This window comes from Sceloporus undulatus, chromosome 5 (genome assembly GCF_019175285.1).
Source record: "Sceloporus undulatus isolate JIND9_A2432 ecotype Alabama chromosome 5, SceUnd_v1.1, whole genome shotgun sequence".
Taxonomy (NCBI): Eukaryota; Metazoa; Chordata; class Lepidosauria; order Squamata; family Phrynosomatidae; genus Sceloporus; species Sceloporus undulatus.
Genome location: NC_056526.1, coordinates 134310627 through 134323220, shown reverse-complemented (window position 1 = coordinate 134323220; position 12594 = coordinate 134310627). Strand labels below are relative to the sequence as shown.

At 40.8% G+C, this 12594-nt stretch overlaps 1 protein-coding gene across 1 annotated transcript in view; it reads right to left on the bottom strand.

Annotated features, from left to right (window-relative positions):
- GLRA3 (glycine receptor alpha 3) overlaps window positions 1-12594 on the bottom strand; it is a 106927-nt gene that overhangs the window by 72746 nt on the left and 21587 nt on the right. The window contains exon 2 of the mRNA XM_042466432.1: window positions 5097-5224. Within this exon, the coding sequence (XP_042322366.1) occupies window positions 5097-5224 (128 nt within the window). The remainder of the gene's footprint in view (window positions 1-5096; window positions 5225-12594) is intronic.

The window sequence follows — 12594 nt, the reverse complement described above, 5'->3', positions numbered from 1 at the left end:
AGGGATCAGTACATGTGGAACATCTGTCCATAGAGGCGTACTAAATCACTCCCCTTTGCTAGGAAGCTGCTCAAGTGAAATAATCTGTTGAGTTTCTCTTCAGATTTAGGAACAACCATTTACTCTAGTATGGACATTAGGCTTTTTAGATTCAGTAGAAATGGGACTACAGATCCCCCCACAGCATAGCCATTGGGGAAGAAGGTGTAGTTTACTGGCCTCCTGTGACCATAAGACCAGGATTTAAAAGTAAGCAGCATCCCTGAGATGCTATTAGCAAACTCAGGAGCAAAGCCAAGGTGTTTGGTTGTGTTGCCACCCCGGGCTCTACCTCTTTTGATTGGGAGAAGGTGTTGTCTTTGAGTGGCATGGAAGGAGAGGCCTCCATTGGCATGGCTTGTTGCCATTTTTGTTAGAGGAGCACAGTGTGCTTCCTCCACATGTTCTTATTCTACATTTAGGTGGAAACTACAGTACACCTGCGTCATACGCGGGTACATTATATGCTGCTTTCAGCATACCCTGAGAGCAGTGCTGCTTCTTTGGGTGCTGTGCACCCGAAGAAACAATGGTGTGTGCACCTGTGGTGCACACGCACCTCCGCCACCACACAATGCCGCGAGCACAAGCCCCATTACTTGTACTGAGGCTTGAGCATACATGTTTTTTGTTTTATGTGGGGAGTCCGGAACAGATTTTAGTTACTCTTGGGGCTCAAGTGTCATCGCCCTGGGGAAGCTGCAGAGGAGATCTATGGAAAGGACTTCTCCCACACTAGTATATACCTCTTTTAGTTGCAGTTCTTCCAAGAAATATTAAATAGGTAACTTAGGCCCATTACAAACGGGCCTCTAGTACAGACTGGGTCCATATTAGGGTTAGAAAGGATGCCCCTAACCCTAATACGGACCAAGTCCATACAAAATGGTGGCGCCTGTACCACACGGGGGCCACCATCTTTACGTAGCAGATGCGCTGCGTCCGCACGTTGCGCAGCACATATGATGCTGCGAGTGCGCCATTGGTGCCTCGTGATCTGCGCCATGGAAAGAAGCTCCATTTTGGGGCTTCTTTTTGCTCCGCGAGGGAGCCGTACAGTTTGGCTGCTGAGACTCCCTTGCGGAGCAACCGGCAGCGGCGCGAGACTGCCCCTTCTGGGCGGTCTGTAACACGCCTTAATAAAGTGGCCCTTTTGAAACCCATGTTCTGTATCTGCCCTCTTTATTCACTGGTTGATCAGTCAATAGCATATTGGCCTGATCCAGTCTTCAGAGTAAAAGATATAAGAATGTGGTATGTTCCAACTATTAACTTAAATGCAACAGTGATCTAAATACACCATTTATCTAAACACACGTACAGTTACCTAAAAACAACAACATTTATCCTTAGCTTTTTATCTCAGTAAAGATTAGTAGATTATTCAAGGTTACCAAATTATAACAATGGGCATCTTTAGGAGTGTGCTGTCATCCAGGGGAGATGTGAACTGCTACTGCTTTCCTTTCATGCTTGTAACTGTTTAGATGGAGTCATAAATTCAATCTAGACAATGAAGAAATCTAAATAGTTAAAGAATTCCCATACCTAAGATCAAACATTGATTGGAATGGTGACTGCAACCAAGAAGTAAGAGGACTAGGTAGGAATGGAAAAGACAACCATGAAAGAATTAGAAAAGATCCTAAAATGTAAAGACATACAACTGAGCACTAAAGAGATTTCACCTAAACATTGGGAAGCACTTTCTGACAGTAACAGCTGTTAGACAGTGGAATACGCTGCTTTGGAGTGTGGTAGAGTCTCCTTTGGAGGTTTGTAAACAGAAGCTAGATGGCCATCTGTCAGAGTTGCTTTGATTGTGTGTTCCTGCATGGCAGGGTGACCCTTGTGGTCTCTTCCAACTCTGTCATTCTATGATAAAGTAAGAATTATCAAATCTATAGTATTTCCCATTACCATGTATGGATGTTAGAGCTGGACAGTGAAGAAGGTGAACATAAAAAATGATCAACTCATTTGAGATGTGGTGCTGAATATACCATGGACAGCAAAGAAAACAAATAAATGGGACCTAGAACAGAACAAGCTAGAACTCTCCCTGGAAGCTAAGATGATGAAACTGAGGCTGTCGTACTTTGGCCACATCATGAGAAGGACTAAAAAAAAACTCACTTGAAAAGACAATAATGCTATGGAATCTGGAAGAAGGAAGAAGAAAGAGAGGAAGACCACATAAACAGGTGCTAGCCTCAATTAGGGAGATCATAGGTATGGAACTACAAGACTTAAGCAGAGCAGTGTAGCACATGGGGCTTGAAGATGTCTCATCCACAGGGTTGCCATGACTCAGGGCCAACCTAAGGACAGCTAACAACAAAGAATCAAAATGTCAAAATGCTCTTTGCCACTTTTTCTCTCCACTTCTTTTCTCTGACAAAGGTTAGTCTTTAATAGGCACTCAGCTGTGGAAATCTTTTCAAAGGGAAATCAGGTTGGCTCTTTTTAAAATTTGCTTGTATGATCAGCAGGCACCTGAGATTGTACACTTTTGTAGGGCCTCTGCACTCGTTTAATTATGTATATTTTTAAAACTGTGTTTTAAAATGTTTTTCTTTGTTTTTAAAGGAATATTTTCATATGATATGAAAGACAAGAAGTTAAATAAAACTCCATGACATAGTGCAGGATGATGCGGGGATAGAATGAATGTCTCTTTCTTCCAATTGGATGGACAAATGTTGTTCACTGTGCAAGACAACCTTGTGTGAATTTTTTGTAGAACAGCAATGCACATTTTTCAAAGACTTCTTGCAACAAAAAGAAAATTGCTAAAATTTCTCATTGCTTTCTTTGGAAAAAACATGTGAGAAATTGCAACCCATATGACTTTAAATCGACAATGTGAAGAACTACAGCCCATCACATGTTTACAACCCTATTGACAACTGTGCCCTCCTTTCTATATTTAGTTTGAACTCTCTGTTAACAGATTTCAAGATAACAATTAATGGTATATGTAAGGCTCTGTCTGCACCAGCATGGGGTAGCCCAGAATATGCTGGTCTTGAAGCTGGTTTGACTCTCTCCCATTGCAGAGCCCTCCATGCTGCGTCTGGGTGGCTGACTGAGCTACCCATCATATCTGCTTCCACCGTGTGTCTCTTTTCTCTGAGATCAAAATGAGGTTTCTAGTGATGGTCACATGGCTGGGTGCCTTGATCTGACCTCAGAGTGAGCAACTGGCAGCAGCAATGGACACACAAGGTGGCTCAGCAGAACACTCATGTGGTCAGCTGCCCCGCTGCAGAACAGATGGCTCTGGATCTTCCAGGAATCATAGAATCATAGAGTTGGAAGAGACCACAGGACCTCACAATCAAAGCATCCCTGACAGATGGACATCCAGACTCTGTTTGAAGACCTCCAAGGAAGGAGACTCCACTACTCTCTCAGGGCATGTGTTTCACTGTCAAATAGCTCTTACTGTCAGGAAGTTCCTCCTAATGTTTAGGTGGAATCTCTTGTCCTGTAGCTTGCATCCATTGTGTCATGTCCTATTCTCTGGAGCTCCAGAAAACAAGCTTACTCTATCCTTAATATGACACCCCTTCAAATATTTAAACAGGACTACCATATCACCTCTTAGCCATCTCTTCTTCAGGAAAGATCTGGAGCAATTGAGGACTTTGGAAAACCTGCGGTAAGAGGGGTAAAACCCAATTCATGTGCTGAGTGGGTCAACTGTCATCCAATTTGCTGGTCTCCCTGTTAAGTGGATGAGAAGAGGCAATTGTTTTTAGCCCACACAGAAAGGGCCTTAGAGTCATGGTCTTAGCTCTGTTGCGGCTGAGGTCTTCATCTAACCATCCTAATTATTTGAAATAAGTGGATTCCTGGGTCAATATGAGTTTTAAAGACAGTGCATAATATCTCATATTTATTCCACTCAATCTAAAGTGGATTTGGCCTGAACAACAGTGAATGTACCTTGTTTTTTTAAAATGCTTTTTAGCTACTTTAAAAAATACTTTTAATTTTTATTGTTAACAACTATACAAGTTCTGATTTCCTTTGAAATAAACAAATATTCTTTTTAATTGCAGTAACATGCATTGGTTTTTAACCACACCTTCTAGGCCCAAACATGTACCTGAACATATTTTATAGCCAGCAATCCATATATTGAGTTCACAAAGCAATTTGTGAAGCAACAAGAATGTTGGAAAAACATACAATTGGAAACCTGCACATAGTTGAATGCTATGAATGCATACCAATTTCTGTCTAGGAAAAAAAAAGGGGTCATAAACTGGTATGGTTCCAATTGAACATGCCTAATGCTGGAAAAACAAAAATTTAGGGCAATATTAAGAGAGATGTGCATATCCTTAGCTAATACTAATTACCAGATCATTTAAGAAAGGAATTTAATAACACATTAAATCATTTTTATGGTTTCTGAATAATAAGAGCAATAACAGTAAGGTATACGCATTTAAGCTTATGTCATAAGAAATCTGTTAAATCTGTGCTCCACATTTTTTTTCTGTGTTAGCTTCCTGCCTGGGGAGGAGGGGGGGAGGTCTTTTGGTAGAAACAGACTAGGGCAAGGTCAGGAGGTTGGAAAACAACCTTGGCTTGCCCCTCTTCTCTGATCTCTGTGACACTGCTGTCACATTTAGTTTGTCCTCTAGTAACAGGCATACTACAGAGCTGCTTGGCAGTAAAAACATGCAGCATTCCTTTACTGTTCATTATTTTGACTCACATACTTCTGTTTTTACAAGAGTGAGTACCACTTTCAAACAAAACCCTGCTTGTAAACATCTTTTGTTTTTCTTGTCATTTGAATTCTGCTGTGTTGCTGTCACCTCAAAATGCTATAAACATCCTCTTCTTCAATTGAACTTTGACTCTGCAAGGTCACCAGAAATTTCAACAAGGTATATACTGAACTGTGAACGATCAAAGCTGTATTTCAGACTATTAGCTAACTCTATTTCCTTGCTTTCAAAATAATTTTTTTTTCTAAAACATCTCTTTGCACAAATGAAAACATTGTATTCCAATGAATACCTGGATGATTAAATTACCTTTGAAGTTTGGCCTGATTCTTGCATCGTAGCCAGACATTCTACCCATTAATTTATCCAGGAAATCCGACGGGGACATTGGCATGCTACGAGATCTTGCACTGTCTGTTTCTTTCGTGGCCACCAAACTAAAAACAAACAAAATCCACACCATTAATCAGATATAACCCTCAAGACCATTTCAGCAGCCAACATCTTTTAGACTCACATATAATGTCTTTCTAAAACTGAACTTGATCTGCTATCAGAGGTTCAAAACACACTGCAGAAATAATCCAGTTTGAGACCCCTTTAATGCTAGGCAATTCTGGAAACTGTAGTTTTGTGAGGTATTTGGCCTTTTCTGCCAGAGTGCTCTGGTGCCACCACAAACTACAGATCCTAGTTTTCCCTAGCACTGAGCCAGGGCAGTTAAAGCAACCGGGATTATTTCTGCAGTTTCTTTTGGACCCATGTCAAGTATACCACAAAAAGCCATTAAAATGAACCACTTGGGGCTTGTCTACACTGGCCAGAATACTCTGGGCTGCTCTCAGAGTATTTTGGCCCTGGAGCTGCCACAGATTTCCCCCATTACTTCTGCACTCTGTAGTGATTCTGGGAATCTCTCTGCACACATGTTCCACTGCGCTGCCCAGCACCAGGGCTGCTGATGCAAGTTTCTTCTCCTTAGGTCAGAAACAAGGCATCCAACATTGATCACATGGCTGGGTAGCAGGCCTGTAGCTAGGCCTTTAGGGGCCCTGGGGCAGAAAGTATATTCGGGGGCACTATAGTTCATTTTTAATTTTCTTGTATTGTCTTTGGGGTCCTCTTTGGCATGGGCCCCCGGGGTGGTGGCCTGGTTGCCCCAGGCTAGCTATGGGCCTGCTGGGTAGCCTATTGTGACCTCAGAGGGAGTAATTCATGCCAGATGCAGTGGTATCAGGTGGCACGGCATAATACATGTGTAGACAGCCACCCAGCATCTCTACAGAGTTTTCTGGATCTTCCTTAAAATTCAGTACATCAGGTGGTGGGTTTTTTTTTTACTACTAATTTAAGGGAGGGATAGAGCAAAACATTGGGAGAAATGTTTGTTTTGTTTCCTTTCTTTAAAAGTGATGGGCCAGTTTTGCTTTGCTTTTTTTTTTTTTTACTAATTTCCCCTTGGTTAGTGACATGTTGGTTAAAACAAGTTGTCTCTCACACATCAATTGGTTTTTATTTCTTTAAACTAATACATATGACAATTGTCCTAATATGAATTCTCGATTTTTTGTGCCTTGTGGCCAACTTGGATATCTTTATTTTTATTTTTTGGTGTGAGGATAGTGTGATTCTACATCAAATAAAGAAGATTTTATGCCCCCTAAACCATGGCTTGTATTCTTTGATGCTGTGCAATGCAAACTGATGTTGCTAGAGCCCACTCCCCAGCCCAATTAGTGGTTAAGGGATGGTGAATCACCTGGGCACCATCTTGCTAAATTTGGACAGTAGGGAGAAAAAGGAAAAGATGTCAACCTTCTGGAAGGCCTTTACAAAAGATCTGGGACCTTTACCCTGTCCCCTTTTCATGGCTGTCTAACTGCTGTTGGATGGTGCCTGGACATCTCCTTTCTTAACCACTAATTGGCCATCAGAATGTGCCCTGTGTATGGAGAGAGAGCAAGCAAGCAGTGGATGTCTCCCCTCTCAACATCACTGAAAAATATATTGTCACTATGATCCTGTGTTCATCTCCTCCAACTGTAAGTTGAAGGTACCTATTTTGGCTTCTGGGTCTTTTTTAATAAAAAAATTGATACACCAGCTAAAATTGTGTTCAATGTTGTTAATATAAAAACTGACTGGTTTCTGTTTTCCACCTAATAAGGAAACTCTGTGTTTTGTTTAAAGATGGAAAAATACACAGTATTGTAAAAAACAACAACAAAGCAACAAACAAACATGGGTTTGACCATTATTTGTTTCTTGTTCTCAGGAGTTTTAGAGAAAGTCTTGGGTGCCTGCTAATACCAATGTTATCACCTAGTAGAGGCTAATTTGAATGTACAGTATACAATCTTATCCTATTTGGCTGTTAACCTAATTTGCCCTCATCCTAGCTTGCTCTTGAGATTCTGGCCTCTGCAGACTTTATAACTCCAGTATCAAACCAGTATTTCTTTTCCATTTCTCTTCTTCATCCCTCCCATTGAATCTACCAGGCAACCTGGTTTTTGTGGTATCTTACCTGATAAAGAGCACTGGAGTTCTCTAAAGCTTCCTTTTTTAATATTTTGCTTTTGTAATCATTGAGTTGACCTCATAAAAATATTGCCCTGACACCCAGAACTTTGGCATTCAAATTTTTGAGAAATACTAGTACTTATTAAAGATCTGTGATCCTGTGAGATGGATTGCAGAATAATATAAAATTGAATAAATTACACCATCCTCATAATCTTATTTTTATGAATAAAAGACTTTTTGATTTTTTGAATAATATGCCATTTATTAATTCTTATTTCTAAGTTGTTTATCCAATATTTTTCCTTCCCTGTCTAGTTCAGGGAAGGATGAATTTCAGCCACTTTCCTGGGCTTAAAAATTGCACCCTATAGGGACTGCAACATTTTAAAGTCAAAATGAATGTAAAGTCAAAACAAATGTTCAGCCCTCCAAGCTCCAGAGGGAGACATGCGTTGTCCTCAGGCTCTGAAACCCCCCCCCCCCAGTTTGCTTCATCAATTTGTTTTTCTTGGCTATTAGTAAAAAATTGTTGACCCTTTACATACATATATTTGTCCACCACACAATAAACAAGTATATATTGGAAATATTGCAACACTACATGCCTTCCCCCCTTGCATATAGAGACTATGCTGTTTGTCACGGTTTCTCAAGAGGCTGCACTTGGTACACAGTTTGGTAACTGCACAGCAGGTGTATTTTAGGCCTCTGATGTCTATTCTTTTATATATGTTGCTTAATCAGAAACCATGATATTTAATTCACTGATCTCAAAATATCACCTGTATCAACATATTATCTCAAAATACCATATGTTGTAATTTGAAAGTTTACTGAATAATGAGCAAAGCTAGTTAAATGCAAGAAACACCCTAGCAAAGATTCTTAGTTTTAAATCCATTTGCGAAAGTCCATAGGAAACTGTAATACCAACATAGTTACACAAGACTCCAAGTCTTTGGTATCTAATGCATCCAGGGTGGTGGAAATGTGAAGCAATGACGCGGGAGTGGTTTTGCATATTTAAAGCTGTGCCCATTCCTTGAGATGCTGAATCTGGCCACCATGGTACATGCCTTAGTTACATCCCATTGAACTTCTGTATCACACTGTACATGGGGTTGCCTTTGAAGAGAGCTCAGAAACTTCAGCTAGTTCAAAGAGCTATAGTCAGAGTGCTAACTGGGACAGATTACAGAGACTATACTACTCCACTGCTAAACAGTTCAGCTGCCTCACAGTTTGTTTACAGTTATGATCCACAAAGCCCTATATGGCTTGTGTGTGTGTTTTGTGTACCTTCAAGTCATTTCTGACTATGGTGAACCTATTATGAGGTTTTCATAGCAAGATTTCTTCATAGGGGGTTTGCCATTGTCATCCTCTGGGGCTGAGAGAGTGTGACTTACCCAAGATCACCCAGTGGGTTTACATGGAAGATTTGGGATTCAAACCTTGGTCTCTTGAGTCCTAGCCCAAAACTCAAACCACTATACCAGGTTGGCTCACCCTATCTGACAAACTATGGCCTCATACAGACAGGCCAAAATAAAGCTGCTTTGGGTCACTTTGGAGGTATGCTGCTTAAATGATGCATGCGTTCTAAGAGCCCGGAAGCCTCACCAAAGCCATGCTCCAATCCTAAGGAATGGCCTTGCCACAGCTTCCAGACTTGCCTCAGCTTCCGGACTCTTAGGACACATGCATCATTTAAACAGCATACCTCCAAAGTGATCTAAAGCAGCTTTATTTTGGCAATCTGTATGGGGCCTTAATCTCCCTGTATGGGCCTACTCTGGTTCTGAGTTCCTCAGGAGAGGCCCTTCTCTCACTTCCACCACCAGTTGCAAACACAGTTGGTGGAGCCACAAGAGAAGGCCTTCTTGGTGGCTGCTTGTAGATTCTAGAACTCCCTTCCCAGGGAGGCCAGAATGGCCCTCTCCTCATCATTCCATCAGTTGGCAAAACCTTTTTATTCTGACAGGCTGTAATATCAGAAACATTTTAAAGAATGGGCTCAGAGGTGTTGTATTGTTTTAAAATGTATTGTTTTTAATCACTTTTTGATATTTTATTATTTTGATTAGAGATTTGATTATGTTTTAACATTGTTTAAATCTATTTTAATGTTCACTTTTTGTGTTTTTTTAAATGTGTAGCTCTTTTAAACTACAGTCCGCCCTTCCCTTATGTGGGGGATCCATTCCAGATCCCCCACATAAAGGAAAAAATGCGGATGGGGCTCATGCCTGCAGAGGTGCAGCGGCGGCGTGCAGGGTGCATGCCGTGGGAGTGCGTGCCATTGTTTCCTTCCGGCGCATGCCTCCCTCACTTCTGTTATAAATGCCCTCTAAACCCACTTTGAATTATACTTCCAGCCTCATCCCATCTGTGAGCAACAGTGCACTAATGAGTTGTGAAAGGACTCCATGGGGTGCCATGTAAAATGCTGGTAGGAGGGGCTGGATGTATTATCAGCACATCAGCACCACAGAATTCTATCCCATAGTACTACTTGCTTGATTTTAAGGTGGATTTGTGGGGTCAGATTGCGAGACAGTCATGACATCAAGGCTGTCTGGTGCCAATCTCTTCACAGTTGTGAACTGTGAAAAAACCAGGGGTTGCTTGGTTTAACTTTGTAAATTACATAGCTAAGGAGCAGGCACACATTGAACTGCACCTTCCACAGACCCCAGCCAGCATGACCAGTAGACAGGGATGACGTGAGATGCAGTCCAACAAAATCTGGAAAGCCACAAGTGCCCTGTTACTGCTGTAGAACCTTTAAAATCCATGCTGCCTAATGCTTACTTCAGTCATTTTTAAAAGGTCTTTTGGGATATCTAGGTATCCCCAAAATCTGAGTGTGGATTCTCAAAGAATATATCAGAGGATAGGATTCTTAGAAGGACACACTTCCCCACACTTCTAATTGCCTCTGAATTAGCTTGTCACATTTTTTGCCTTATAACCGGCATAACATTATTTCTCCCTTGAAGTTAACTCTTCACCTCAAGCTATCTCATGGCATCAAACTGAAGGTTCGTTTCCCTTTAAAAGTAGCTTGTAGAGCAGAATTAAAGGAAAAGTCAATGAAAAGAACTCTCTCAGGCAAAATTGTCAACTTGGCCTCACATGGCAAATGTCATCTTTAATATCATGCACTCTTCTCATGTGTTCAGAACTCCCCTGACATTTTAATGTGTGTTCTTGTACATACTGGAAGATCACATTCTTAGTATGGAGAACAAAAACTTCTTGATTTACTCAGTTAGTTAGATTCTTTAAAAAGAAACTGCAGTAATAAATACACAGAACAAAGTTTTTGTGGGTTTTTCAGGCTATGAGGCTGTGTTCTAGAAGACTTTATTCCTGATGTTTGGCCAGCAGCTGTGGCTGGCATATTCAGAGACGACAGCTGCTGGCAAAATGTCAGGAATAAACTCTTCTAGAACATGGCCTCATAGCCCCCAAAACCTACAAAAAACTATGAATGCCAGCTGTGAAAGCCTTCAACTTCACACAGACCAAACTTTTTCAACTTGGCACCAACAATTTTGAGAGTCATCAGATTGGACAAGGCTGAAACCAAGTGTAGACTGAAAAGCATTCAGGCCATTAAAGAAAAATAAAAACTTTAGCTGCCCACTATTTTTACATAAGCTTCCCCCTCTACTATATTAATGAAAGGGAGCTGAGCCTTTGAATTTAAATAGTATATCCACTAATAAACCGAGCACTAGTAACCTGAGTGAATAGAAACATATTTTACCAGATCATACTTCTTTCATTGGTGGCAACTAACCTTCCTGAACATGTTTCATTAACTTCCCTGTTTGGTTACTGAAATGTTTTATACATGGGACTATCCTTGGAAGTAACCTACCAGCTTCATCAAGTACATAATTCAGTAGCCAGAATTGTAAACTGGTATAGCAAAGCAAAACTGTATTACAATTATTCTGATGAAGCTGTGCAGGCTGCCTCTTCATTTCCATACCCAAAGGCTAGTTCCCAATCCTTTTGTTCACAAACAACCATTAAAACTGGACTTGCCACTTCATTTCCATACAGAAAGGATTTTGAATTTGAATTGACATTCTCACATACCAATGGCATATAAATGTCTGTCCCTGGTTTCCACTCCACCAAATGCATCTGAGGAAGTAGACTGAAGCCTACGAAAGCTCATGCTGCCAACTTCTTTCTTTCAATTAGTTTCAAAGGTGCTACAAGATCTCTACATACTGATTCCACAGACTAACACAGCTGTATCTTTGAATCTTAATAGCTATCTTTGGGCCTGAACAGACAGGCCAAAATAGAGCTGCTTTGTGTCACTTTGGAGGTATGCTGTTTAAATGCTGCATGTGTCCTAAGAGGCTGGAAACCATGCCAAAGACACACTCCAGTCCTAAGGACTAGAGTACAGCTTTGGCACAACTTCAGGGCTCTTAAGATGCATGTGTCATTTAAACAACATACCTCCAAAGTGACCCAAAGCAGCTTTATTTTGGCCTGTCTGTTTGGGGCCCTTTGTCTCTTTTATGGTGATTCCCCCCATTGTATTTTAGCTTTTTGTATCAGTTATGTTATTGTTTTGATTTTATTGGCACATCATCCTCATATCCACATAGATGAGTGATAGTTTTAAGATGTGATGAGAGCCAGCATGGTGTAGTGATTTCAGTATTGGGCTTGAACACTGAGAAGCCAGGTTTCAAATCTCTACTCAGCCATGGAAGCTCACTGGGTGGCCTTGAGCAGGTCACACTCTCACAGTTGCAGAGGAAGGCAATGGCAAATCCTCTCTGAACAAATCCTGCTAAGAAAGAACCCTAACAGGGTTACTGTTAGTAAAAAATGTCTGAATGCTCACAACACAACAAATAAACAAATCATCTACATAACTACTCTCTTCCATCTGTTTGTATTCTGTATGTAAGAAAATTCTTTCCAGTGATGGTATTCAGTACAGAGAGAAAGTCACCTTCCACATTTTCAGCCATGTTTAGGGTTGCCATAAGTCAGGACCTCCAAACCGGGACAAATGTAGGACAAATGTAGGACATTTTTTTTTTTCAGATGTAGGACACATTTTTTAAAAATGGAGGACACGCAAAAAAATTGATTTTTTTTTAAAAAAATGTTGATCTAAATGCCTGTTTCTTAGGCATGATCAAAATGGAGGACATTTGGGCATTATTTCTAGACAGATGTCAGAAATAGACTTCCCTTTCTGGCAAAACACCCCCAACCTCCATTCCAAAACACACAC